The sequence below is a fragment of the Rhinopithecus roxellana genome, chromosome 19, assembly GCF_007565055.1.
Source record: "Rhinopithecus roxellana isolate Shanxi Qingling chromosome 19, ASM756505v1, whole genome shotgun sequence".
Classification (NCBI taxonomy): Eukaryota; Metazoa; Chordata; class Mammalia; order Primates; family Cercopithecidae; genus Rhinopithecus; species Rhinopithecus roxellana.
In genome coordinates, this window is record NC_044567.1 from 73,083,111 (window position 1) to 73,107,191 (window position 24,081).

At 56.9% G+C, this 24,081-nt stretch overlaps 1 protein-coding gene across 1 annotated transcript; it reads right to left on the minus strand.

Annotated features, from left to right (window-relative positions):
* Positions 1-1,670: 1,670 nt before the first annotated feature.
* Positions 1,671-24,059, minus strand: PLCD3 (phospholipase C delta 3). The gene is made up of 15 exons (XM_010354012.2): positions 23,780-24,059; positions 11,823-11,984; positions 11,514-11,742; positions 10,935-11,064; positions 9,453-9,681; positions 8,931-9,132; positions 8,635-8,779; positions 6,985-7,137; positions 5,696-5,842; positions 5,438-5,588; positions 4,589-4,705; positions 3,461-3,627; positions 3,141-3,276; positions 2,884-3,033; positions 1,671-2,725 (listed from the first exon to the last, which is right to left on the minus strand). The coding sequence occupies exons 1-15, from the start codon at positions 23,928-23,930 to the stop codon at positions 2,637-2,639; spliced, it is 2,358 nt and encodes a 785-aa protein (XP_010352314.1). The 5' UTR covers positions 23,931-24,059; the 3' UTR covers positions 1,671-2,636.
* Between the last annotated feature and the right edge of the window lie 22 nt (positions 24,060-24,081).

Sequence of the window (24,081 nt, forward strand, 5' to 3'; positions counted from 1 at the left end):
CCGAAGCAGACGGATCACAAGGTCAGGAGATCGAGACCATCCTGGCTAACACGGTGAAACCCTGTCTCTACTAAAAATACAAAAAATTAGCCGGGCATGGTGGCGGGCACCTGTAGTCCCAGCTACTCAGGAGGCTGAGGCAGGAGAATGGTGTGAACCTGGGAAGCAGAGCTTAGAGTGAGCCGAGATTGCACCACGGCACTCCAGCCTGGGCGACAGAGCGAGACTCCGTCTCACAAAAAAAAAAAAAAAAAAAAAAAAAAAAAGGTGTGATTTCTCCCTCACTTCCACTTCCCAGTTCACTTCCTTAAAGACTCTTGTCCTTTTGGCAGGTCAAGGCGGGCGGATCACCTGAGGTCAGGAGTTCGAGACCAGCCTGGCCAACATGGTGAAACCCTGTCTCTACTAAAAATACAAAAATTAGCCGGGTGTGGTGGTGCGTGCCTGTAATCCCAGCTACTGGAGAGGCTGAGCCAGGAGAATCGCTTGAACCCAGGAGGCGGAGATTGCAGTGAGCCGAGATTGCGCCAATGTACTCCAACCTGGGGGACGAGCAAGACTTTGTCTCAAAAAAAAAGACTCTTGCCCTTTCAAGGCAGCTGTCTCAGCATTGGGCCCTCGTCCTAGCCTTCACCCCTTCCTCTTGGTACCACATACGAAACCAAAGAAGCCAAGCAGGATGGGGACCCAGACCCCCCAGCCAGAGCTGGCTCTGCAGGGGCTGGGCAATGCTAATAGCTCTTCATTCGCTAAAACTGGACTTAGCCTCCCTGTGCCTCCCATCCTGAGGCTGCAGTTTGGCAGCCTGACCCTCTTGACAGCCCTGAGTGCCAGATGCCTGGGCTGCCTGGCCCGGCCCATTCCTTCTGGGCCCTTTTGATTCTGATTATCCTCTTTCAGACAGACAAATTCACCAGAGCCAAACGCCACTCCCAGCATGAAGGAGTGGGGGACACTGCCACTTTCTGCATCAGTTCTTGGAGTTGCTAGAAGGTGGAGTCTGCCCCAGCCTTGGTTTTGGTTTCTGCGGGGCTTGGGGCCAGTTCAAGGCCTATCCCAGCCCAGTTCCAGGCCACCCTCTGGGGACTAATGTCAAGTTCTGCCCTTGTCCAGTGCCGGCACTGTCGCCTGGCAGAACCTAAAACACCAGGCCTCCACATTGTCACCCTGACGGGGGGTGCAGGAATTTTTCCGGATTCTGTTGTCTAGTGTCCAGTGGCTCTCCCAGCATTCCTATAGAGGGGGCCCAAGCAGTGTTTCCAGCCTTTGTGTAAAAGGCTGGCTGGCTGGAGGAAGGAAAGCCTGTGTCCTTGGGATTTGCCCTACTGAGCAGACAGGGGCCTTGAGCCCAGCCAAGCGTGGAGAGTGGCAGCCTGTCTGAGGGTCCCTCAGACTCCTGTCCCCTCCTCATTCAAGGCCCCTCTGTGTGTGTGTTGTGGAGAGGCGCTGACCTTGTGAATTGGCATCCTCACACAGTCTTGTGATACTCGCAGCAGCTTTAAGCCAGGAGCAGGGGTTGGGCTATTTTGAGCTGTGGCATCTCCTGCTGCCACCCCCTGGCTGTCTTAGACAAGTCCATGCCCTGTTGAGGGGAGAGGGCCAAGGGACTCATCCAGCCCTGTCCCTCCTCATGGGCCTGTGGGGCTGGCAGCATAGAGGTGATCAGGGAGTGGTGGTGGTAAAATAAATGAGCTTCTTTATTTTTTAAACTAGATAGGCTCATTCTACTGTCTTCTCCAGGGCTCTTCTATGAAACAGTTACAAACCTACTGCTAGGCCGGGGCAGTGGCTCACACCTATAATCCCAGCACTTTGGAATGCCGGGGCAGGAGGATCACTTGAGGACAGGAGCTCGAGACCAGCCTGGGCAACAAAGGGAGTCCCCCCCATCTCTACATAAAATTTAAAAATTAGCCAGGTGTGGTGGCCTGTGTCTGTAGTCCCAGCTACTCAGGAGGCTGAGATGGGAGGATCGCTTGAGCCTGGGAGTTCAAGGCTGCAGTGAGCCGTGATTGCAACATTGCACTCCAGCCTGGGCGATGGAGCGAGACCCTGTCTCAAAAAATAAAAACCAAAACCTACTGCCAGTTTCCCCAGGGCTTCATGCCTCAGTGCTCCCTTCTTGCTTTGAGAAGGGAAGGGGAACTCAGGTTCCAGAGCTGGAGGGAGGAGTCCAGGAAGGCCTAGGGTAAAGGAGGGCTTAGGGGCTAAGCCCGGTGTCCGGACCAAGTGGGGTGGACTGTGCTCCTCTGGGGGAAGGAGGCTGGGATGGCCCACGGGAGGACAGAGGGGAACTGAGGGCCCACAGGTGTCCTGCTCCCCAAGTCTCCTGGCAGCAACAGGTTTGGCTCCTCATAAGTCACAATGAGGGGTAGGCTGAGGACAGGAGCTGGGGCCATCTCAGGGCCCCAGGGTTGGAGCTCACTGAAGTCACGTGAGCACCTGTTAATTCTTCAGGAGGGGCCCAGGCAGCCCTCAGCACCCAGGTGAGACCAGCGCCTGGTGAGTGGGCTGAGTGGGCCAAGTGGGTGGACTGGGGGGCTGGTACTCCCACCATCTGACTCCGGAGGAGGAGAGGGCTCTGCAGGGGATGTGGACTGGCACTCGCAGAACCCCAGGGTGGGTGAGCTGGGCCCTCAGGGGCGCAGGATGCGGATTTGAATGAAGAGCGTAGCTGGTGACAGTGAGGCCCCGTCCTTGGAAAGCAGGTGTATGTGGCGGTACCCTGTGGGGAAGACAGCCAGGCCTCAGGTCCTCTGCGTACCCTGGGGGTCTGGCCCAGCCTGGACCCACTTCAGGGCAGGAAATTCGAGGCACAAAAGTGAACAGGGTCTGCAGGGCCTGTACCCACATCCCTCTCCATCCCCACCAGCTTCCACCAACCTTGCTTTAGGCTGCTAAGAGGCAGTGTAAACTGGCCCACAAAGTCATTGGGGGAGGTGGCATCATAATCTTCCACCACAAACCGGACCAGCGCCAGCTCTGGAGCCCGCAGCTGGAACTGCAGGGTCTGCCCCCAGTGGGGGTTGAAGCCTAGGGCACAGGGGTGGCAGTCAGAGCCCCGAGGCCCCAGGATCCACCCTGCACCCCCCTTTGCTCTCTGCAGTCTCCCCCCGACACTTCTGCCAGCAGCTGCCCACCATTGTTGAGCACATAGTCAGTCTCCTGCCGGGCACAGTCTGCGGGCACCCCATGGATCTCAACGCGCACCAGGGGGTCCACAATGGAATGTGGCTTCTCAGCATTCAGCTTGGGCAGCTGCTGTGCAGTCAGCACCTGTGGGGTGAGGGAGGGAGCAGCTGGGGCCCACGCCCACCTTGGCCATCCCCTCATGGGCCTCAAGCTCAGACCACCCGTCACTTCCAACCTGTCCCCAGCCTCCCTTGCCTTCCTCCACCTCACAAAGAGCCTCTCCAGAGCCAGTGTGACCCTAGGCTGGGGCCCGTTGCAGCCTGCTGACCTGGATGCTGAGAGTGGTTCTGGGAGGTCCCGGGTACTCGGGGTCAAAGGTTGAGTCAGGTTGCCGCAGGCAGGCAGGTTTCAGGACGTAGCCACACTGCCCATTGACCAGGAAGCGCCCGGCATTGAGGTCCATCTCGTAGCCTGGCGTCTGGAAGTTCAAGGCCACTGTGGACACAGCAGGGTCAGAGCAGGGGCTCTCAGCGGCCCTGTTCTCACTACTCAGTTTCAGGGGACTGCATTCCTCTCTACAAAGGGCCTGGGGTCCCACTGTCTGCTCAGTGCTGCTCTGCCCCCACCATGACTTTAGGGGAGGGGGTCATGGACCCAGCCCCCACTATCACCTGTACTTCTGCCCTGGGATCCCTCAAGGCTGGGGTGGAAGGTGCTGAAAAGCCCCCACCCGGCTGGGCGCGGTGGCTCAAGCCTGTAATCCCAGCACTTTGGGAGGCCGAGACGGGCGGATCACGAGGTCAGAAGATCGAGACCATCCTGGCTAACACGGTGAAACCCCGTCTCTACTAAAAAATACAAAAAACTAGCCGGGCGAGGTGGCGGGCGCCTGTAGTCCCAGCTACTCGGGAGGCTGAGGCAGGAGAATGGCGTGAACCTGGGAGGCGGAGCTTGCAGTGAGCTGAGATCCGGCCACTGCACTCCAGCCCAGGCGACAGAGCGAGACTCCGTCTCAAAAAAAAAAAGAAAAGAAAAGCCCCCACCCTCAGGGCCAGGCGTGGGTCAGAGCCAGGGGTCCGAGGAAGCCTGGGGTTGTTTCCACCCTTACCCCAAGGAGATGATACGGCCTCCTTTGGTGGGGCTCAGTGTCCCCCAGAGCCCACCCTTATCAGTGTTGATTTAGTGGGACTGCCAGGTGTGTGGGGGTTGTGTGTGTCCAGGGGACATGGGAGTGGAGGTTTTAATTTCTACCATCCTAAAAATGCGAGACCTGTACACTGTCAAGAATAAACGAGCTTGATTTGATTTTCCCACCTACATTGCTGGCAACTTTAAAAATAATCAACAAAATGCGTGTTTCCACCGTCTGGAAGCCTGTGTGGGCCCTCACTGCTGAGGCCTCTCCCACACTGTGGCACCCCGCCTGCTCCCGCTCATGTGGCCGGCCCCCCCTTACCCAGCTGACAGCCCGAGTTCCACATCTCCTGGGGACTATAGTTGGCCGAGTTCATCCGCAGCCCCAGCGGGTACACGCGGGTCAGCTGGCGGGCGTTGTGCCTGACAAAGCTGTTCCCTAGGGCAGAGTTGGGGTGAGACTGTGACAGACCCCGGGGTCCCTCACCCAAAGCCCGGGCCTATAACCTCCAGGGAGCAGAGGCCAAGCCCGTCCCCAGCTCGCCCTGCCCCTGCTCCTCACTCTCTTCTGACCTAGGGTGAGAGGGGAGCTCACTGAGGAGGCTGCAGGGATCCCCTCCACCCACACAGCCTGGCTCCATATCCCCAGCCCCCAGTTCCCCGCTCCTGACAAAGTTCCAACCAAGTACACTGAATGCCCACAGCCCTCCAGCTCCACCGTGGTTCCTGGAACTCTTCTCCAGGCCAAGCTTCCAGGCCTTCAACAACCTGTTCCTCCTGTCTGGAAAGCCCTCCCGCCTCTTCACCTGGCTGCTTCCTAGTCCTCCAGGTGATGTGTCTTCTCTGCATCACCTGCCCCAGGAACTCCTCCCCAGTGTCACAACAGCGGCTGGGCTCCCCCAACCCCCAGCCCAGCCTGGCCCATCTCCTTCTATGGCCGGCCCCACCACAGGGCTCTGAAGGCAGACAGCAGGCCGCCCTCAGCTTGCCACTCTCCCCTCCATCCACCCTGGCATGTGCAGGGCCCTCATTCCCTCAGCCCAGCCCCTCTCTGGGGTCCTCTTGACCTCTTTACTGTCCCCCAAAGCCCCCTCAACTCCTTTCCAGGCCCCCTTCAGGAGGTGCCCCCATCGCCCTCTCGCCCCCAGGCACCCAGGGCCCTGGCTCCTACCTGCTTCCCGGATGAGTTTCTTGGCTTTGCGCTCGCTGAGGGAGCTGACCTGGCAGGGCTGCAGGACGTCGGGGGCAGGGTGCAGGGTCCGCAGGCGGGTGGCGTGGCAGTATACGACCAGGGCCGACAGCTCCGGGGAGATCTGCTTAGCCTAGAAGACCGGCCTCAGCAGGGCTCAGCGGGCCCCCGCTCCCCACACCCCTCCTCCCACCTTCCCCCGCTTCCCCACCCCCCTCACCCCAGCCCACCAGCTCTCACCAGCCGCCTCTGTGCTGCAGCCTCCGCCTCCTCTTCTTCCTCCTCGTCATCGTCCTCCTCCTCCTCCCGGTCTGACAGAGCCCGGCCATCCTCGCTCCGAGCAGCAGGCAGCTTCTTCCCCTTCACCAGGACCCGGCCCTTCAGCTGCTGTGGGGGCCAATGTGGAGGACGAAGGGTTAGGCCTTCTTGCCCCTATGGCGGCCGGTCAGTCAGTTATTCAACCACCACCGTGTGAAGGGCTGGCTGGGGGTGGGAGGCAGGAAAGGAGACACAGAGATGAGTGTCTAATAGGAAAGAGTGGAGAACAGCCTAGGAAGCCATCAGGAAGGGATGCTTAATAAGGTCCCTCAACATCAGAATATACACAGCAGCCACTACAATGCACGCGGCAGCTCAGGACTGAAAGGGAAGCGACCCTCTTCAAAAAAGATCTGACGTGGAAGAAGTGAGGCTACAACCTGGAATCACATAGTCCTTTTTTGGTACCATTTAAAAGAGAAGACAGTACACACATGTACACAGGTAACGTGTGTGGGGAAGTTCGAGAAGGACACGCAAGAGAGTTGGAGATGGTTACTTCCTGTGAAAGAGGACAGGTCACTGGAGGAAGGGAAGAACCGTTCATTGTGTCCCTTGGTACAGCTCAGTTTTCTTTTACCATATGGGTGTGATTTTCATACTAATAACAAAAATCACGTCTCACACACACACGAGGGTGAGTCAACCCTGCCTGCATGTTGGGGATTGGAAGTAGGAGGGGAGTTTTCTCAAGGAGCCCGACAGGATAAACGTCTGGAGAGGGCCGAGGGTGCACTCTGCGGTCTGGGGGAGAGCAGGAGGCTGCCTCAGACCTAAGAGTTAGGGAAGTGGATAAGGTCACAGGAAGAGGCAGCTGAAGTTGAGCTGAATTCTAAGCAGGTGATGCTTGGCAAGTGTGGATGGCTGGGAAGGGACTTCCAGGTGGAGAAAGTGTCAAACGGGGCCTTGCAGGAGGGAATGGCAGAGCCTGCAGGACTCTACCGGCAGGGACACAGGGCCAGCAGGGCAGAGCCAGGTCATGGAAGAGGGTGTGTGTGGGGGGAGGTGGGGTCTAGTCAAGAATGGAGAGCCAGAGGGCAGCAGCAGGACGAGACCAGGGGGTGGCAGATGTCAGATGAACGGAGGAACAGAGAAAGGTTAAGGCAGGGAGAGGTGAGGGGTCCTGAGCCAGAGAGGTGGCACGACCAGTTGGGGGAGGCGGACTCCCACCAGACTTCCCTCCATCCAGGCTGGGGGCTGGGGTGCGTCACCTCTGGGGAAGGCAGCTCCTCAGGATTTGGGGAGTCCAGCGCCTGTGTCACCAGCATGTCCCCCAGGATGGTGCGGAGGTGGCGGGCCATGGCAGCCTGCTGCTCCAGCCCGCAGTGGTTCTCCAGGGATAGGATGACAGGGTAGGGGGACAGCTGTGTGGGGAAGGGCAGTGGCTCAGAGCCACTCCCCTCCCTCTGCCAGTACCTCCCAACATCGGGCTCCCAGACCCTTCAGGACAAGCAGGCAAAGCAGGGCTCTGGAGAACCCAGGGAAGGGCTAGACTGTCCAGGAGGCTGAGGGAGGCTGCAGGAATGATTTTTTTTTTCTTTGAGATGGAGTGTTGCTCTGTCACCCAGGCTGGAGTGCAGTGATGCAATTTCAGCTCACTACAACTCCATCTCCCAGGTTCAAGCGATTCTCTCTGCCTCAGCCTCCGGAGTAGCTCGGATTACGAGCACCCGCCACCACACCCGGTTAATTTTTGTATTTTTAGTAGAGACAGGGTTTCACCATGTTGGCCAGGCTGGTCTCAAACTCCTGACCTCAGGTGATCTGCCCACCTCAGCCTCCCAAAGTGCTGGGATTACAGGTGTGAGCCACCACGCCCGGCCAATTTTTGTTGTTTATGCTTTGGTCTAGCTCCATCACCCGGGCTGAAGGGCAGTGGCGCAGTGTCCCCGTGTTCTCCAGTCCTGAGCTCAAGTGATCCTCCCACCTCAGCCTCCTGAGTAACTCAGCCTACAGGCACCTGCCCCCACACTCAGCTAATTTTTATTTTTGTTGAGACAGGATATAGCTATTTGCTCAGGCTGGTCTGGAATTCCTGGCCTCAAATGATCCTTGCATCAGCCTCCCAGAGTGCTGGGAATACAGGTGTGAGCCACCGCACCTGGTCCCATAAATGCTTTTTACATGTGAATGACATTGACCATGTCAATGATGTTGAAAACTCTCCTGCCATCATTTGCTGATGGGAAGATCTGCACACTGACCGAAGCTGCAGTGTTTATGCAGGTGCCACTGGTGAGCTTCTCTTACAGCTTATTCTTTGGAAGTCATGATTCAAATGTCCTTCCCGGCCGGGCGCGGTGGCTCAAGCCTGTAATCCCAGCACTTTGGAAGGCTGAGACGGCCGGATCACAAGGTCATGAGATCGAGACCATCCTGGCTAACACGGTGAAACCCCGTCTCTACTAAAAACTACAAAAAACTAGCCGGGCGAGGTGGCGGGCGCCTGTAGTCCCAGCTACTCGGGAAGGCTGAGGCAGGAGAATGGCGTGAATCCGGGAGGCGGAGCTTGCAGTGAGCTGAGATCCGGCCACTGCATTCCAGCCTGGGCGACAGAGCGAGACTCCGTCTCAAAAAAAGAAAAAAAAGTCCTTCCCTCCCCCAAAGGTTTTCTTCTGGACACTCTGTGATTTTAAGACATTTTCCAAATGTGAGAGGGAACATGTTTCCCAAATATGAGAGTGGCATCTCATTCAGCTTTATTCCACCCCATTGGCCACTTATCCCAGCAGCGCTTGGTGAATGAATGATTCTCTGGGCAAGGGTTTCCTCTGGAAGGACTGAGCGCAGCTGGCACGTGGGTGTGGACGGAGGTCATTGTGAAGGCTCTGGGGCTGGGGCTGGGCATCCCAGGGGCTCACCGTGAAGGCATGGTCACGCACGGCTTGGACCACATCCCGGAAGAGAATCTTGGAGGTGAGAGTATGTCCGTGATAGATGACGGGCTCCCCTCCTGGCCCCTCCCAGCAGTCCAGCTCCACGCAGCGGCATCCCTGGGCAAAGGCCCTGTGGGTGGACAGATGGGTGGACGGGCAAGGTGTTGCGAGAGTGCCACAGAGCAGGGCAGCAGGCAGGCTGAGCTAGGAAGGCCCCAGGAAGCCAGCCCCATGTCTCTCCAGGTGGGGCTCCCGGGCACGTTCACCCCCTACTACAGTACCTAATGTAGGCCTCGGTGCTGCTGGGTCCCCCAATCTGGGAGTCAGTCAGATAGGTGTTGTGGGAGGAAGAGATGAAGTAGTGGGCGAGGGGCTGGTTCATGTCCTGGAACACACACGTGTGGGTGGTGTCCAAGGCAGCCCCCTCCGGCGACAACAGGTACATCATGAAGCCATCCAGTGTCATCAGCTCGTGCTGCTTGGCTGCAGGGTGGCAGAAGAGGGCATCAGGCCACATGGGAATCCCCCATGTCCAGCTTTCAATGCCCCCAAGGCCCACTCAACTTAGGAATAATGACTAGACAATCTACTGACTAGACTCTACGTAAGTCATGCCACTTAACCTTCGACCAGACCCTGGGAGGAAGGCAGGCTGTTGTGCCATTTTACACATGTGGAAGCTGAGTCTGGAGGAGGCAAGCTAATCCGGCCGAGACAGTGCCCGCAGCCAGCCCGCAGCAGAACCCACTTAGCTGGGAACACGGCCCCGTCAGGTGCCACGACCTGGCCGTGCCGCCCCCCACCTGTCTCGTTGAGCTCATAGGTCTGAATGAGCTGCTGGGCGCGGGCCAGCGTGGCGCCCTCCTCGCCCTGGTCCTCCAGGAACTCCAGCAGCTCAGGGGCACTCAGCACGCGGTCCTCGCCTGAGTACTGATGGAAGATCTCCTCCAGCTCCGGCCGCTTCAGCAGCCGCCGCAGGAACTCCTCAATCTCAGCCCCCTCTAGACGGTCATTGTTGGAGTGGTCACACTCCTGGGAAGCAGTGGGAGAAGCTCAGAGGAGGCAGACACTCCAGGAAACCTGGCCCCTTTAACCTATCTGTCATCTACCACATCTGAGAAGGCAATGTTCCCCATTTCACAGGTGGAAAAACAGAGTAAGACTTGTGACTTCAGCTTTGTTTGTTTTTTGGGTTTTTTGTTTGTTTGTTTGGTCTTGCTCTGTTACCCAGGCTGGAGTGCAGTGGCATGATCATAGCTCACGGCAGCTTCTAACGTGTGATCTCAAGTGATCCTCCCACCTCAGCCTTCCAAATAGCTGGACAGCTGGGACTACAGGTGTGAACCACTGCACCTGGCTAATTTTTGTATTTTTTGTAGAGATAGGGTCTTGCTATGTTGCCAAAGCTGATCTCAAACTCCTGGCTTCAAGCAGTCCTCCCGCCTAGGCTTCCCAAAGTGCTGGGATGACAGGGGTGAGCCACTAAGCCTGGCCTGCAGGGCTGGACTTTAAGGGAGGTCTCTCTGGTTCAATGCCTGCCCCTCTGCACCATGACCTACCCCAAGAATCAAGATGTGGAAGGAAAAATGGTGACCCTGGGGCAAGACAGGGCCCCTGGGCCCTCACACTCCCCTAGGTGGACATGTTACCATCCTGACATGCACATATTCACACCCAGGGTCACTGAACAAGTCAATGAGAATTCATGGAGCATCCCTGTGAAGCTGTGGCCCAGGGGTCCAGCTGCCATGGGCTCTCCTGTCTTTCCAGGTCACAGGTGGGTCCCACTGTCCACATGCACACAGAGGTCTGCCATGGGCTCCAGCTGGGCCGTAGCTGCAGAGCCCACTCCTGTGTGCCCCTGTGCTCCCATGCATGAGGTGCCAACACGTGCCACAGTGGAGGGTCTGCATGGAGAAGGGTGCACACGTGTATCTGTGCACATGCATGCCTGTAGGCTGACTCCTGCCTGTGCCCCTACATGCAAAAGGTGCCCTGCAGACTCAGGGAAATGAAAACAGCTTTGCTGCTCACTTTGGAGGGGTAGGAACTGAGGGTGAGGAAAGTTCTGGGCCCTGGCTCCCCACTCCCTTGCTGGCCCAGTGGCCTCAGGGGAGGCCAAAGGCTAACTAAACCCAGATGTTGCCTTTATGCAGGGAAAGGCTGCTGCTCCAAAAAAGCTGCAGGTGGAGAGGGCAGGGGAGCTGATGACTCAGATGGCTGGGGGCAGGCAGAGGTCAGAGTGATGGCAAAGCCAGGGGCTGGGGTTCAAGGCAGAAGCCCACCTTGAAGAGGAGGTAGGCGTACATGTCGTTCATGTCCACGTTGACCATTCTCAGCAGGCTCTTGATCTCCTTGAAGCTCATCTTGCTGTCCTGGTTGGAGTCAGCCCGGTGCAGATAGGAGTGGATCCAGGTGTGGGTGCTCAGGAAGTAACAGTAACACGCCAGGCTGTCCCCGGCCCCCAGGTAACTGGCCGGTAAGTCAAACCCACCTGGATCTGGGGGCTCCCTGGTTTAGGGGCTGTACTTTCCCCTTGGCCTGTGGACTCCCCGAGCACGGTAGCAGTGTCTCCTCCCCAGGACTGGGGCTCACCAAAGACAGGAGGCCCTGTCTCCCTCCTCAGAAGGCCTCAGGCCTCCCTGAAGGAGGCGCCGAGCCACCCCCTCCTGGTGGGAGCTCGGACCTAGACAGGGCACGTGTCCCCACTCTCAGTTTCAAAGACCTAAGGCTCCGACCCAGACTGTGCGCCCTCGGGACAGGGACCCTGTCTCCCCTGGGCCTGGGGGCTCTCCAAGGATGGGGCTCTCCAAGGATGGGGCTCTCCAAGGATGGGGCCCTCCCTCCCAGCCCCGGCAGGATATTGGTCCAGTCGCTCGCGCTGGCTCATGGCGTCCAGGCGCGCGCGGAGCTTGGTCAGACCGCGCACCCAGCGCTGCGCTTCCTCAGCCGTGGGCGCCGCCAGGTCCAAGTTCTTGCGGCGGCCCTTGAAGGCGATGGTGAGGCAGCGCGCCGGGGCGAAGGCGCCCCCGAAGCGCCGCAGGCCCTCGGACTGGTGGCCCTCGCGGACTGCCTCGATGTGCTGCACGAAGACTGCGGGAAGGTCCGGGTCAGGGCGGAGGACCCGGTCTGTCCCCACCTCCCTGCCCACCCAGCGCTCCCCGGCCGCTCACAGATGTGCTGCGATGGCGCACGCGGGATGCGCCGCTGGAACCACACGCTCAGGCCGTCCTCCTGCAGCCGGTACAGCCGCTCCTTGTGCCAAGTGCGCGAGCGGATCTTGCGGAGCCGGGAGCCCCGCAGCATGGCGCGCACGTCCTCGTCCTCCGTCAGACCTGCGGGGGCGGGAGGACCCGGGTTTCAGGCCGTCCTTACCCGGAAGCTCCCCCTGCTGCCCCTTCCTCCAGCCTCTCCAAACCCAGGCCTTCGCCCCACAGTGAGCTTCCCTGCCCCTCGCAGGCCTCCCCCTTCCTCCCCGATTGTAAGAAGCCTCCTGCACTGGGTTTGGCTTTAGGCTTTGGAGCGCTAAGCGCCCCCCAACCCCCACCCGTACCCCATCTCCCTCCTTCCTTCCAAGCAGCTGCCTCTGTTGTCCCTCAGTGTGGAACTGTCCTCGGGCAATGCCTGGGACTCAGGCCTCACTAAAGGTTGTCCTTTCTGGCCAGGCGCGGTGGCTCATGCCTGTAATCCCAGCACTTGGGAGGCCGAGGTGGGCGGATCACTTGAGGTCGGGAGTTCGAGACCAGCCTGGCCAACATGGTGAAACCTCATCTCTACTAAAAATACAAAATTAGCCGAGTGTGGTGGCACATGCCTGTAATCCCAGCTACTTGGGAGGCTGAGGCAGGAGAATTGCTTGAACCCAGGAGGCAGAGGTTGCAGTGAGCCAAGATCATGCCACTGCACTGTAGCCTAAGCAACAGAGTGAGACTGAGTCTTAACAAAAAGAAAAAAAAAAAGTTGCCCTTCTGCCACTATCCCCCACCACATGGCTTCCAGCCCTCAAGTTCAGAATTTGCCACCAACAGCCTTTTTCCCTTGATGTGAAACCACAGCCATCAGGAAGGTCTCACCATCTAACCTAGATCTCTCTTGCTGTAACCCAAGCACCTTGCCACTGCTTTCCCAGAGACAAGGAGGACAGCAGAGGCCACCCCAGCTCCAGGATCACAGGTCAAGGACTCCAGGATCAGCCCTGCCCAGCTGATCTCCAGGTGTCCTCTTTGTGTCTGGTGGGGCCCTGCCAAAAGGAAGGTGTCCTGTGACATTTGGTGCTCCCTCTTGCCCAGCCAATGCTACCCACCACATGACCCTTCAGCTCACATGCACTCTGCAACCACAGTGTCCCCCTTCCTTAATAAAAGCAAATGTTGGCTGGGTACAGTGGCTCATGCCTGTAATCCCAGGTACTCAAGAGGCCAAGATGGGAGGATCGCTTGGAGCCAGGAACTGGAGAACAGCCTGGGCAACAATGCAAGACCCTGTCTCTACAAACAAACAAAAAAAAAAAAAAAAAAAAAATTTTTTTTTTTTTTTTTGAAACGGAGTCTTGCTCTGTTGCCCAGGCTGGAGTGCAGTAGTGCAATCTCGGCTCACTGCAACCTCCACCTCCTGGGTTCAAGCAATTCTGCCTCAGCCTCCCAAGTAGCTGGGACTACAGGCACGTACCACCACGCCCCAGCTAATTTTTGTAGTTTTAGTAGAGACAGGGTTTCACCATGTTGGTCAGGATGGTCTTGATCTCCTGACCTCATGATCTGCCCTCCTCAGCCTCCCAAAGTGTTGGGATTATAGGCGTGAGCCACCGTACCTGGCCTCTGGAAAAAATTTTAAATTTGGCTGGGCGTGGTGGTTCATGCTTGTAATCCCAGCACTTTGGGAGGACAAGGTGGGCGGATCACTTGAGGACAGGAGTTCGAGCCCAGCATGGCCAACATAGCGAAACCTCATCTCTACTAAAAATACAAAAAAAATTAGCCGGGCATGGTGTCATGCACCTGTAATCCCAGCTACTCGGGAGGCTGAGGCATGAAAATCACTTGAATCCGGGAGGCGGAGGTTGCAGTGAGCTGAGATTGCGCCACTGCACTCCAGCTTGGGCAACAGAGTGAGACTCTGTCTCTAAAATATAAATAAATAAAAGCACCTCCTGTATGCAGGCCCTGCTCATGTATTAACAGACAAGGAAACTGAGGCTCAGGGAAGCTTAAGTAAGTTGTCAGAATTCCATATTGGTAGAAGCCACTTTGGGCTCTGGAGGTCGGGCTCCAGAACCTCTGCCCTTGGGCCCTGCATTGCACCGCTCTTCTAGGGCTTCTAAATTCAGAAGTCTGGGGAATAAGTCTCAACTCTGTCACTTCCCAGTTATTTAAATCATAGCCCCGGTGGCACTAACCTGGCACTAAGCCTCATGTTCTCCATCCATAAAATGGAGACCACAATCATACCTGCTGCAAAATCCAAAATGCAGAGGTTTCTACAGCGTGACTGACACTGTACCCTGGAGAGGTTCGGCCTTCTTCTGGCTCTGGCCCCCTGGAACATGTGATGCCCAGCCCAGATGGTGCCACACCCTGCTCTACAATGCCTCAACGAGAGTCACAGCCAAAGATTGTTGAGCCATGGGACAATAGAGGAGGTGGGAACTGGGTAAACGGAAAGTCCATGGCCTTTGGAGGTGGGGCACAGCCCGGAGTGAATGAGGGCCCAGAGTTTCCAGAGAACCGGAATCTAGATCTGTGTGTGAAGCCTCCAGATATTCTAATGTTGGCAACGAAATCAAATTGAAAAAGACAAAAACCAATAACCCCTGTATGGGCCAAAAGAAGTATGACAGTGGGCCTCTCTTCCTCCCTTTATTTCAACAGACCCTTAATACTGGGTTTGGCTTTGCGACCCCAAGGCCCTTGCTTGCCCAGTTGCAAACTCTGACCTAAGGAATTGAGTCTATATCTCTGGACCATCTCCTCTCACCGTCTCTTGGACCCTTTTGGAGGATCCTTCTCCCTTCTCTTCTTCCTACCTGAGTCCTTGAAGGACCAGTTCAGATATCACCTCCTCCAGAAAGCTTTCCTTGATTTGTCCTCAAGTGGGTGTTCTCCTTCTCTGACCACGAACAGCACTTTTTGCTTTAATTAAAACACAAAGCCCACCTATAAACTTCAATAAATCTGAGGCCAGAGTGATGTCTTATCTCCTCACCACAGTGCTCATCCCAGAGCTAGGCTCCCAGCTAGTGTTGACTGAAGGGGCAGGCAGGTAGACAGGTAGATGGGGGGACTGAGGGAATTCTACCCCCAGCTCTGCCCCATCTGTCCGGAGTTCAGGGCAAAGGCCTGGCAGGTCAGGCTTTCTCAACCTTAGCTGTGCATCGGAATTACCCGGGGGAGGCTGCAGACACCATGGCCCAGGGCATCTCACCCAGCTGGTGTGGGATGGGGCCTGGGCATCTGTATTTTTAAAAACCACTCTGACTGTGACTGAAAATCAGGGTCTCAGGGGCAAGAGGAGAAATCCACCTCCTTAAGAGGCCATGTCCCCTCTGGAGCCAGCCTGCGGCCCTAACGGCTCTAGAGGGTCCCTCAGGGTCTAGACTGTGGCCCTCTGAGTGAATGCCCACTTGGTGCCCCCTGGTCAGGAAGGGGAAAGTGGAACCCTCCTCTCCAAAGAACTGGGCATACATGGCATGTGCCAGGCCGAGGGGTTCACCAGACCCCCCCCCCCCGCCACCCACCAGGTCTAGGTAGCCTCTAAATGGTCCTATCCTGAACAATGACAGGGTGAGGGCAGAACGGTTAGGGGGAGCTTGCAGTGCCACCACACTTAGGCACACCCTCCTACACCCCCTCCGCCGTGGGAAAGGGGACTGCTCGTTGCCACGACAACCAGGCTCTGCAGCCGAGGCCACCTCCCCTACCTAGGCCAGCCCTCTGATGCCAAGCGCATGGGTGTGGGGGAGGTGAGTGACTAAGACCGGAAATGGGGGTGAGTCACCGGGGCTTGCTCTGTCCAGAGCCTTCTGCAAACAGGCCATCAACATAGGCACCCTGAACGCCTGACTGGGCCCCCACTGGGGCAGGCTCCCAATGGAGGGGGCCCCTACTCCTGGCCCCTTACCCTCAGCTCCCCAGGAACCTGTTGGGGTAAGGGGTGACATTCCAGGCTGCCCCACAAACTGGCACTGCCCCCCAACCACACACCCAATGGAAAAGCCAAACAGAAGGAGGGTGCAGTCCCCGGTGGGGCCAGGTGCTGAGTCCCTGAGTGGGTGCTTCTGTTTCCCCATTGTTCATGCTTCAGAACCCTGGAGCAGTGAGAGGACTAGGGTGTCCAGCAGGAAGGGCAGGACCAACAGGTAAGGAGGCAAAGTCAGAGGGGGGGCTCAGGGCCAGGACAGTGATGCTACAAGGACCGTGGCTCTCCGTCCAGCCACCCAGTAAACATTGATAGGTCCTGCAAGGCCCAAACCCACAGATGTTGCCTTGACCTTGTTCCTACCTGCTCTGAGCAGGTGCACAAGCCGCCCACCTCCTACTGTTCCCGTAGGGTTTCTATCTACTTGAACCATCTCTGCCTTGATCCTGCAGCTGCTGGGCCAGTGACTGAGTGGGTGGAGACAATCACAACATAATAGCGGTGAAAATGAGGGTAAACGAGAGCCAAAAGGTGGAAACAACCCGAGGGCTCATCGACACATGAGCCTGTGACCCCAGCACTCTGGGAGGCCGAGGCGGGCGGATCACTTGAGGTCAGGAATTCGAGACCAGCCTGACCAACATGGTGAAACCCTGTCCCTATGAAAAATACAAAACATTAGCTGGGCATGGTGGCTCACACCTGTAATCCCAGCACTTAGGGAGGCTAATGCAGGAGAATCGCTTGAAACCGGAAAGCAGAGGTTACAGCGAGCTGAGATTGCACCACTATACTCCAGCCTGGGCAACAGGGCGAGACTCTGTCTCAAAAAACAAAACAAAACAAAACAAACAAAAAATGAGTGCATAAGCAAAATATGGTTTATCAATACAATGGAATAATATTCAGCCATGTAAAGGAGTGAAATCTGATGCATGTTCCAATATGGATGAACCTTGAAAACATCATGCTAAGTGAAAGAAGCCAGACCCCAAACGACAAATACTATGTGATTCCACCCATGTGAGGTACCCAGAGCAGACAAGTTCATAGAGACAGAAAGTAGCTGGGAGGGTACCAGGGGCTGGAATGGGGAGGTAATGGAGAGTTACTGCTTGATGGTTAGTTTCTGTTTGGATGATGAAAAAGTTTTGGAAATAGGCAACAGTAATGGTTGCACAACAGTGTGAATGTAATTAATGCCAGTGAATTAACCACTTCAAAATGGTTGCAATGGCCAATTTCATTCTATATATTTTGCCATAATTTTTTTTTGAGACGGAGTCTCACTCTGTTGCGCAGGCTGGAGTGCAGTGGCGCAAACTCAGCTCACTGCAAGCTCCGCCTCCCGGGTTCACGCCATTCTCCTGCCTCAGCCTCCCGAGTAGCTGGGACTACAGGTGCCTGCCACCATGCCCAGATAATTTTTTTGTATTTTTTAGTAGAGACGGGGTTTCATCATGTTAGCCAGGGTGGTCTCGATCTCCTGACCTCATGATCCACCCGCCTTGGCCTCCCAAAGTGCTGGGATTACAGGTGTGAGCCACCGTGCCTGGCCTATTTTTTTTTTTTTTTTTTTTTTTTGAGACAGAGTCTCGTTCTAGTTGCCCAGGCTGGAGTGCCGCACGATCTCAGCTCACTGCAACCCCCACTTCCTGGGTTCAAGTGATTTCCAGGTAATTGTTGTGTTTTTAGTAGAGACAGGGTTTCACCATGTTGGCCAGGCTGGTCTCGAATTCCTGACCTCAAATGATCCACTCACCTCGGCCTCCCAAAGTGCTAGGATTACAGGCGTGAGCCACAGCACCCGGCCTATTTTACCATAATTTTTAAAGTATAATGATATAATATGCTGGAAACCATTGTATACATTATTTCTTTTTTCTGAGACAGGGTCTTGCTCTGTAGCCAGGCGGGGATGCAGTGGTACAATAATGGCCCACTGCAGAGCCTTAAACTCTTGGGCTCAAACAATCCACCTGCCTCAGCCTCCCGAGGAGCTGGGACTACAGACTTGCACCACCAGGCCTGAATAATTTTTAAATTTTTTTGTAGAGTTGGGATCTCAATGTGATGCCCAGGCTGGTCTCCAACTCCTGGCCTCAAGTGATTCAACAGCCTCTGCCTCCCACGGTGCTCCCCACTGTGTACTTTCAATGGATAAATTATAAGGTATGTGAATTAATATCTCAAAAATGCTGTGAAAGAGACAGCCAGCCAGGTCGGCACCCGGTGGAGCTGAGATGTGGTGGAAGTTGGGGGAGTCTGACCCCAAAGGGCTGCGAGTAGCCACAACAGGCACAAGCACATGGAGCCTGGTTTAGGCCCGGCCCATAGTAGGTGCTTAGTAAATGATCACAAAGAAGGAAACTAAGACAGGGCTCTGGGGAAGTGAGTCAGTGCCCCAGGTGGAAAGAGGCACCCACACATTCTGATCCATCTGTCCCCTTAGTCCCATGGCCTCCAGCTGGTACCTTCCCCTGACCAGGACAGCGGCACCTCCCGCCCAATTCAGTGTTGTCAGCTGGGGCTCAGACACCTTCCCAAGCTGCCCGCTTATCTCAGCCTCCAGAGAAGGGTCAGGCGTGGTGAGGAAAGGGCAGGCCCAGTTTCTCAACTTCCACAGGCAGCCCGGTGGTTTGGGGCGTGGATGGTCTGGGGCCTGAGCAGTTCTGTGAAGGTAGCCAAGACCAGGGACCAGAAACTACCTCATGTCAGAGCCGGAAGGGGCCCCAAATCCCACCCTCTTCACAGGTGCACCACTGAGCTCAGAGAGGACAAGCCCTGTGTGCTAAAGACAGTGCAGGCTGCCCCAGGCAGGGATGGATACAGAGGCTGTGCGGTGGAGACAGGCACCAGGGCAGCTGGCGGAGAGGGTGGGAGTTCTGTCCAGGCATGTCCTGGAGGGGTGGCATGCAGGGTGGGGTGTGTGCGGGCTATATACATAGACAGGGCGTGTGTGTGTGTGTGTGTGTGTGAGGGGGAGAGAGAGAGAGACAGTGTGTATGAGTGTGAGCGAATGTGAGTGTGTGTGCGAGTGTGATTGTGTGTGTGTACAGAGTTCATGGGTGGAGAGGGTGGAAGGTGGGCCAGCCTGGGGGAAATAGGCGGCTCGCACTTGGGAGGTGCACACAGGGCTCCACAGGAATGCGAGTCATGCAGGGAACTGCTACAGCCAGCAGCCATGGCCAAGGCCAAGCAGGGAGTAGAGAAAGAGCGTTTCCAGGTGGCCGGGGCCGTGAGGCCCTGGGAGAGGACACAAAATGGCAAGGGGTCCCAAAGACCCTCCCATCCTAATCGTTTAGCCAGCAGGCAGCCTCTGAACCTCAAACACCAATCATGTCCCCCATGACCCAGCTGGCTGCCACACCCAGGGCTGGAGCCTGGCGGGGGCTCAGTGCCAGAGTCCAGAACATTCCTTGGAGAATCAACAAAGTCAGGAAAGGCAGGCGGTGCTTCCCTTGGCCCTGGGCCGGACACAGCAAGGAGGGGTGGCAGCACCCTTTTCTGTGGGGACAGAACAGGCATGAAGCCTGGTTGGGTACAGAAGTCAGGGTGGGGGACAGGGAAAGATGTGAGGGAGACCACAGGGCCTGGCAGAGCCAGCCCCCTAGTGCCACCTGGCATGCTCCTGCTTAGCCTGGAGGGCCACCCAGCTTACCCACCACCCAGGCCAGGCACCTGCCAGGGCTAGGGGTTGTTCTGAAGACCCTCACCTGTCAAGCCCACCCACAGCAGTCTCACTCACCCTGCGGGAGACATCCCAGGCAGGCCATGGGCCGAGCCCTCTCGCTCAGGGGCACTTGATAGTGTATGCAGGCCGGACAGGGAAAGGGGCGGGATTCTGCCCACTCAGGCCTCTGCCCGTGGGGAGGATGGGGGCAGGGGCGGAGCATCAGGGCATAGGCACACACAGGGCTCTGGGGATACAAGGCTGCCAGAGAAAATCCAGGACACACGTTAAATGTGAAATTCAGATAAAAAATAATTTTTTAGTGTAAATACATTCCAAATTTCACATTTAGTGGAATTCCCAACTTAACTGGGTGTTCTGTATTTTATTTGGCAGCCCTGTGAGGACACTCGTGGGGGCTGGCAGATGCCCCGTGGGAGAGGAGAGGCCAGCAGGCCCCCTGCAGGTATCAGCTTCTCTATCAGTCACTGTGTGACAAGCACAGACTCTAGGCCACACTGCCTGGGTTCAAATTTTCTCTCAGCTACTTCCTGGCTCTGAACCCTAGGCAAGTTACCAAACCTCTCTGAGTCTCAGTTTCCTCATCTGTAAGAGAAGGCTACTGGTACTACCTACCTCATATTATTGTGAGCATTAAATGAGATAATATGCGAAAAGCACCTGGGACAGTGACAAAATTGTTCATTAGTATTCACCAGGCTAGCCAAGAATGGTAGCTCACACCTGTAATCCCAGCACTTTTGGGTATGCAAGGCAGGAGGATCCTTTGAGCCCAGGAGTTCAAGACCAGCCTGGACAACATAGTGAGACCCCAACTCTACAAAAAATAAAAACAAAATTAGCTGGATGTGGTGGTATCCAGTCTCCCAGTCTCCAGAGTCCCAGCTACTCGGGAGACTGAGGTGGGAGGATCACTTGAGCTCAGGAACTTGAGGTTGCGGTGAGCCATGATCATGATCATGCCACTGCACTCCAGCCTGGGTGACGGAATGAGACCCTGTCTCATAAACAACAACAGCAACAACAAAAAGTATTCACTGGGAGCCATCATGGAAAAGTAGGCTCTGGCAGTGGGCAGGCATGTGGCTTTGGGCAGTGATTACACCCCTCTGCCTTGAGCTTCCCGTCTGTAATGTGACATGAGGACAGCACCTCCCGCACAGGGATGCCTGAGGATTAAGTAGGATCAGATCTGATGCAAGCTCAGCACAGTGCCTCGCGCATGGCAGGTGATCACTGGGCTCTAGCGCTCCTCTCTCTTCAATGATTCCCTGCAAGTCAGCAGCCCAGCCCAAGAGCGGGGGACTAGAGTGGGGACAAAGGATTCCCACTCACTGTGGGGGTGTTTTCTTCCTCCTTCCCCGCTCATCTGGGTCTCCCTAGTGTGGCCCTAAAAGTTTTTCCTTCCTCAGGCCCCTCTGAGCCACTCCCTGCCCTAGTCCCTTGACCTGATTTGACATAAAATCTATTCTCTGTTAGGCTAAGGGGTGTGGTGATGGCAGGGGCAGAGCAAGGCGGGGGAGGCTACCTGGGTGACAGGCCTAGGTCTTGGCCCCTGATGGCCCAAGGGGCTGGGCCCAAGACTGGGTTCCCTTCTCCACCCTGTCCCTGGGCTCCCTATGGCCTGGGGAAGGGACATTCCCAACAGACTTGGACTCAACATTCCTCTCTCTGCAGTCACTCAGCAGGACAGGGCAGTGGTGAGGAATGAGGGTGGCTGAGATGACATTCTGATACCTACATAGTTCCCGAGAGTGTCACCTTGATGAGGTGCCCAGAGCTCCCGTGCAGCCTTACTCAGCTGACGGGTACTGACGCCCGGGTTCAGCTGTAATTATTTGTCTGAATGTGACTCTGTCCACTCAACTGTGCACTTCCTGAGGGCAAAGCTCTGTGCTACTCATCTCTGTAGCCCCAGGCCCTGGCACAGCACCCTGGCCCACTAATGCCGCTCAAAACACGTGTGGGATGAAGAGGCCGATGGGCACGGGGCCACCCCTCAGCCCTTCTGCGGCACCCATGACCCTGCTGGGACTGACTCCCAGGGCTGCCCTCAGCTATCCCCAAACCACACCCTTTCTTTCTTTTTTTTTTTTTTTTGAGATGAAGTCTTGCTCTGTCGCCCAGGCTGGGGTGCAGTGGCCGGATCTCAGCTCACTGCAAGCTCCGCCTCCCGGGTTTACGCCATTCTCCTGCCTCAGCCTCCCGAGTAGCTGGGACTACAGGCGCCCACCACCTCGCCCGGCTAGTTTTTTGTATTTTTAGTAGAGATGGGGTTTCACTATGTTAGCCAGGATGGTCTCGATCTCCTGACCTCGTGATCCGCCCGTCTCGGCCTCCCAAAGTGCTGGGATTACAGGCTTGAGCCACCGCGCCCAGCCCAAACCACACCATTTCTTAGCCCAGAGAATGACACCCGTCGATCACAGCATAAGTGCTTGTTCAGTGCATGCGCAGTTGAATGGATTGCAGGGTAGAGACAGTGTCCTGTGTCTCAGGAAACAGAGTGCCAGGCACAGTGCCCCGACAGAGTCAGCACTCAGGTGGAATGAGTGAAGGTAACGAGAAGGCAAAACTGGCAATCAGGACCCCTGAATTCTGCCCCAAGTTTCACACAGGGTCCCTGGCAGCCTTGTTCTTCTGTTCCAGAGCCCAGTCTATCTCCTGGGAGTTCTGGGGTCCATCCCGGGTATCCCCCAAGTCTGGTCCCCACCCCTTGCCCAACTAACTCCTCAGCCTCCCTCCTTGGGTCTCCCTGTTTCTCCCATGCCTTCATCCAACCTGCCCCCCACTCTCCACACTCACTCCTGCCTGAGCCCTTTCTGAGGCTCCTGTTGCCCTCCAGATAAAGTCCGTGACTCTCCGGGGAGGGCCTGGAGGAGCTCCTCCCACCCCCAGCCTCTCCTCTTTGCCACTCCGGTCTTCCTCAGCTGGGGCCAGCCAGAGCCCTCACTGGCTCCCCAGCCCCTCATGTGCTGTCCCCTGTTCCCCCATCCCCAGGGTCCTGTTCTTTGTTTCACCGTCTGATCTCCCTGCTGGAACCTCAGCTCTCTCATGCAGGAGCCCCAGGGTGGAGCATACCATAGGCACTCCACAAGTGCTTGTACCATACCATGGGCACTGCATAAAGTGCTTGTTCAGTGCATGCGCAGTTGAATGGATTGCAGGGTAGAGACGGTGTCCTATGTCTCAGGAAACAGAGTGCCAGGCACAGCACCCCGACAGAGTCAGCACTCAGGTGGAATGAGTGAAGGTAACGAGAAGGCAAAACTGGCAATCAGGACCCCTGAATTCTGCCCCAAGTTTCACACAGGGTCCCTGGCAGCCTTGTTCTTCTGTTCCAGAGCTCCACACCTGGCTTCTCCATCACTGAGTACCAACGGCAGGTCCAACGCAGCACTTCAGTGGCGCGGTCCCTTCCATGTCAGACAACACTCTCGCATGCACCCTCTCATTCAAGCCCTCCACCACCCTGCGGGTCCCACTTTTCCCAGACTCTGAGAGAGTACCAGGGCTCATGTGGTGGGGCACCACCAGGGTGCCAGTCACACTTTGCCCTTTGTTGGCTGTGTGGTCACAGGCAAATTCCTTGCTGTCTCTGAGTCAGTTTCCTCACCTGTGAAATGAGGATTCACCTCCCACCTAGGAAGTAGAGGAAGATTGCAAGACACCACCTGTGTAACCCACCCAGTGCCAGCTGCCTCTGTGATGTTCCAGTGAGCCACAGTCACATTCCTTCTCCACGACTGACCTCCCCAAATCTGACATGAGAGCCTTGGCTTTCGGGCTTTCTAACTGGTTAGACGAGTCCTGCCAGGGCAGTGTGGCTGTGGCTGCCCCTGTGGGGCGGCGGGTTGGAGGACTACTGCGGAGGCTAGCCTCTTCTGCAGAGGCCAATCACAAACTCGCATCCTTCCTAAGGGCCACCAAGATCCCGAGACACCCTGGCAGACCCTAGATACTGCTGGGGAGCCGGGCGAGGGACACCCCAAGCCTCCCTCTCCCGCTCCACTCTCCCTGGGGACCCCACCAGCGCCCCGTGCCCGAATTCGCGCTCCAGACGCCCCGCGGGCGCCCCCTGGTGGGAAGCAAAGAACATCCTAGGAGCCTGGCTCGCCTCGGGACTCTCGCGGATGACCCCAGGTGCGACCCCCGGCTGGACGGCGCTGGCCCTCCGCCCCTAGCCATAGCCTCCCAGCCCCGTACAGCCTGGGGAGTCCACGAACCGCTCCCTGGAGCGCCCCAGACTGGGCCCCTGGGAACGGTCCGCGCCCACCCCACCGCCCCCTGCCCGTCACTGACCCATCTTCTTCAGCGCCCGCAGCCCGGGCCTCTTGGTGCCGCCATCGGAAGGAGTCGGCGGGGACGGGAGCGCGACCGGCGCCGCGACTTGGGCGGCCACCGGGGGCTCCTCGGGCGGGCGGCGGCAGCGCCTCCAGCGGCCGCACAGCATGGCTTGGCAGGGGGCCGGGGCCGGGCCCGGGGTCTGCACACGGGGACAGGGCAGCGGGGCGCCGCTCCGGCCCGGCCCCGGCTCTGAGCGCGGCGGCGAGCGAAGAAACTTAGCAGCGCTGGAGGGAGTCGGAGGAGGCAGCAGGAGGTGG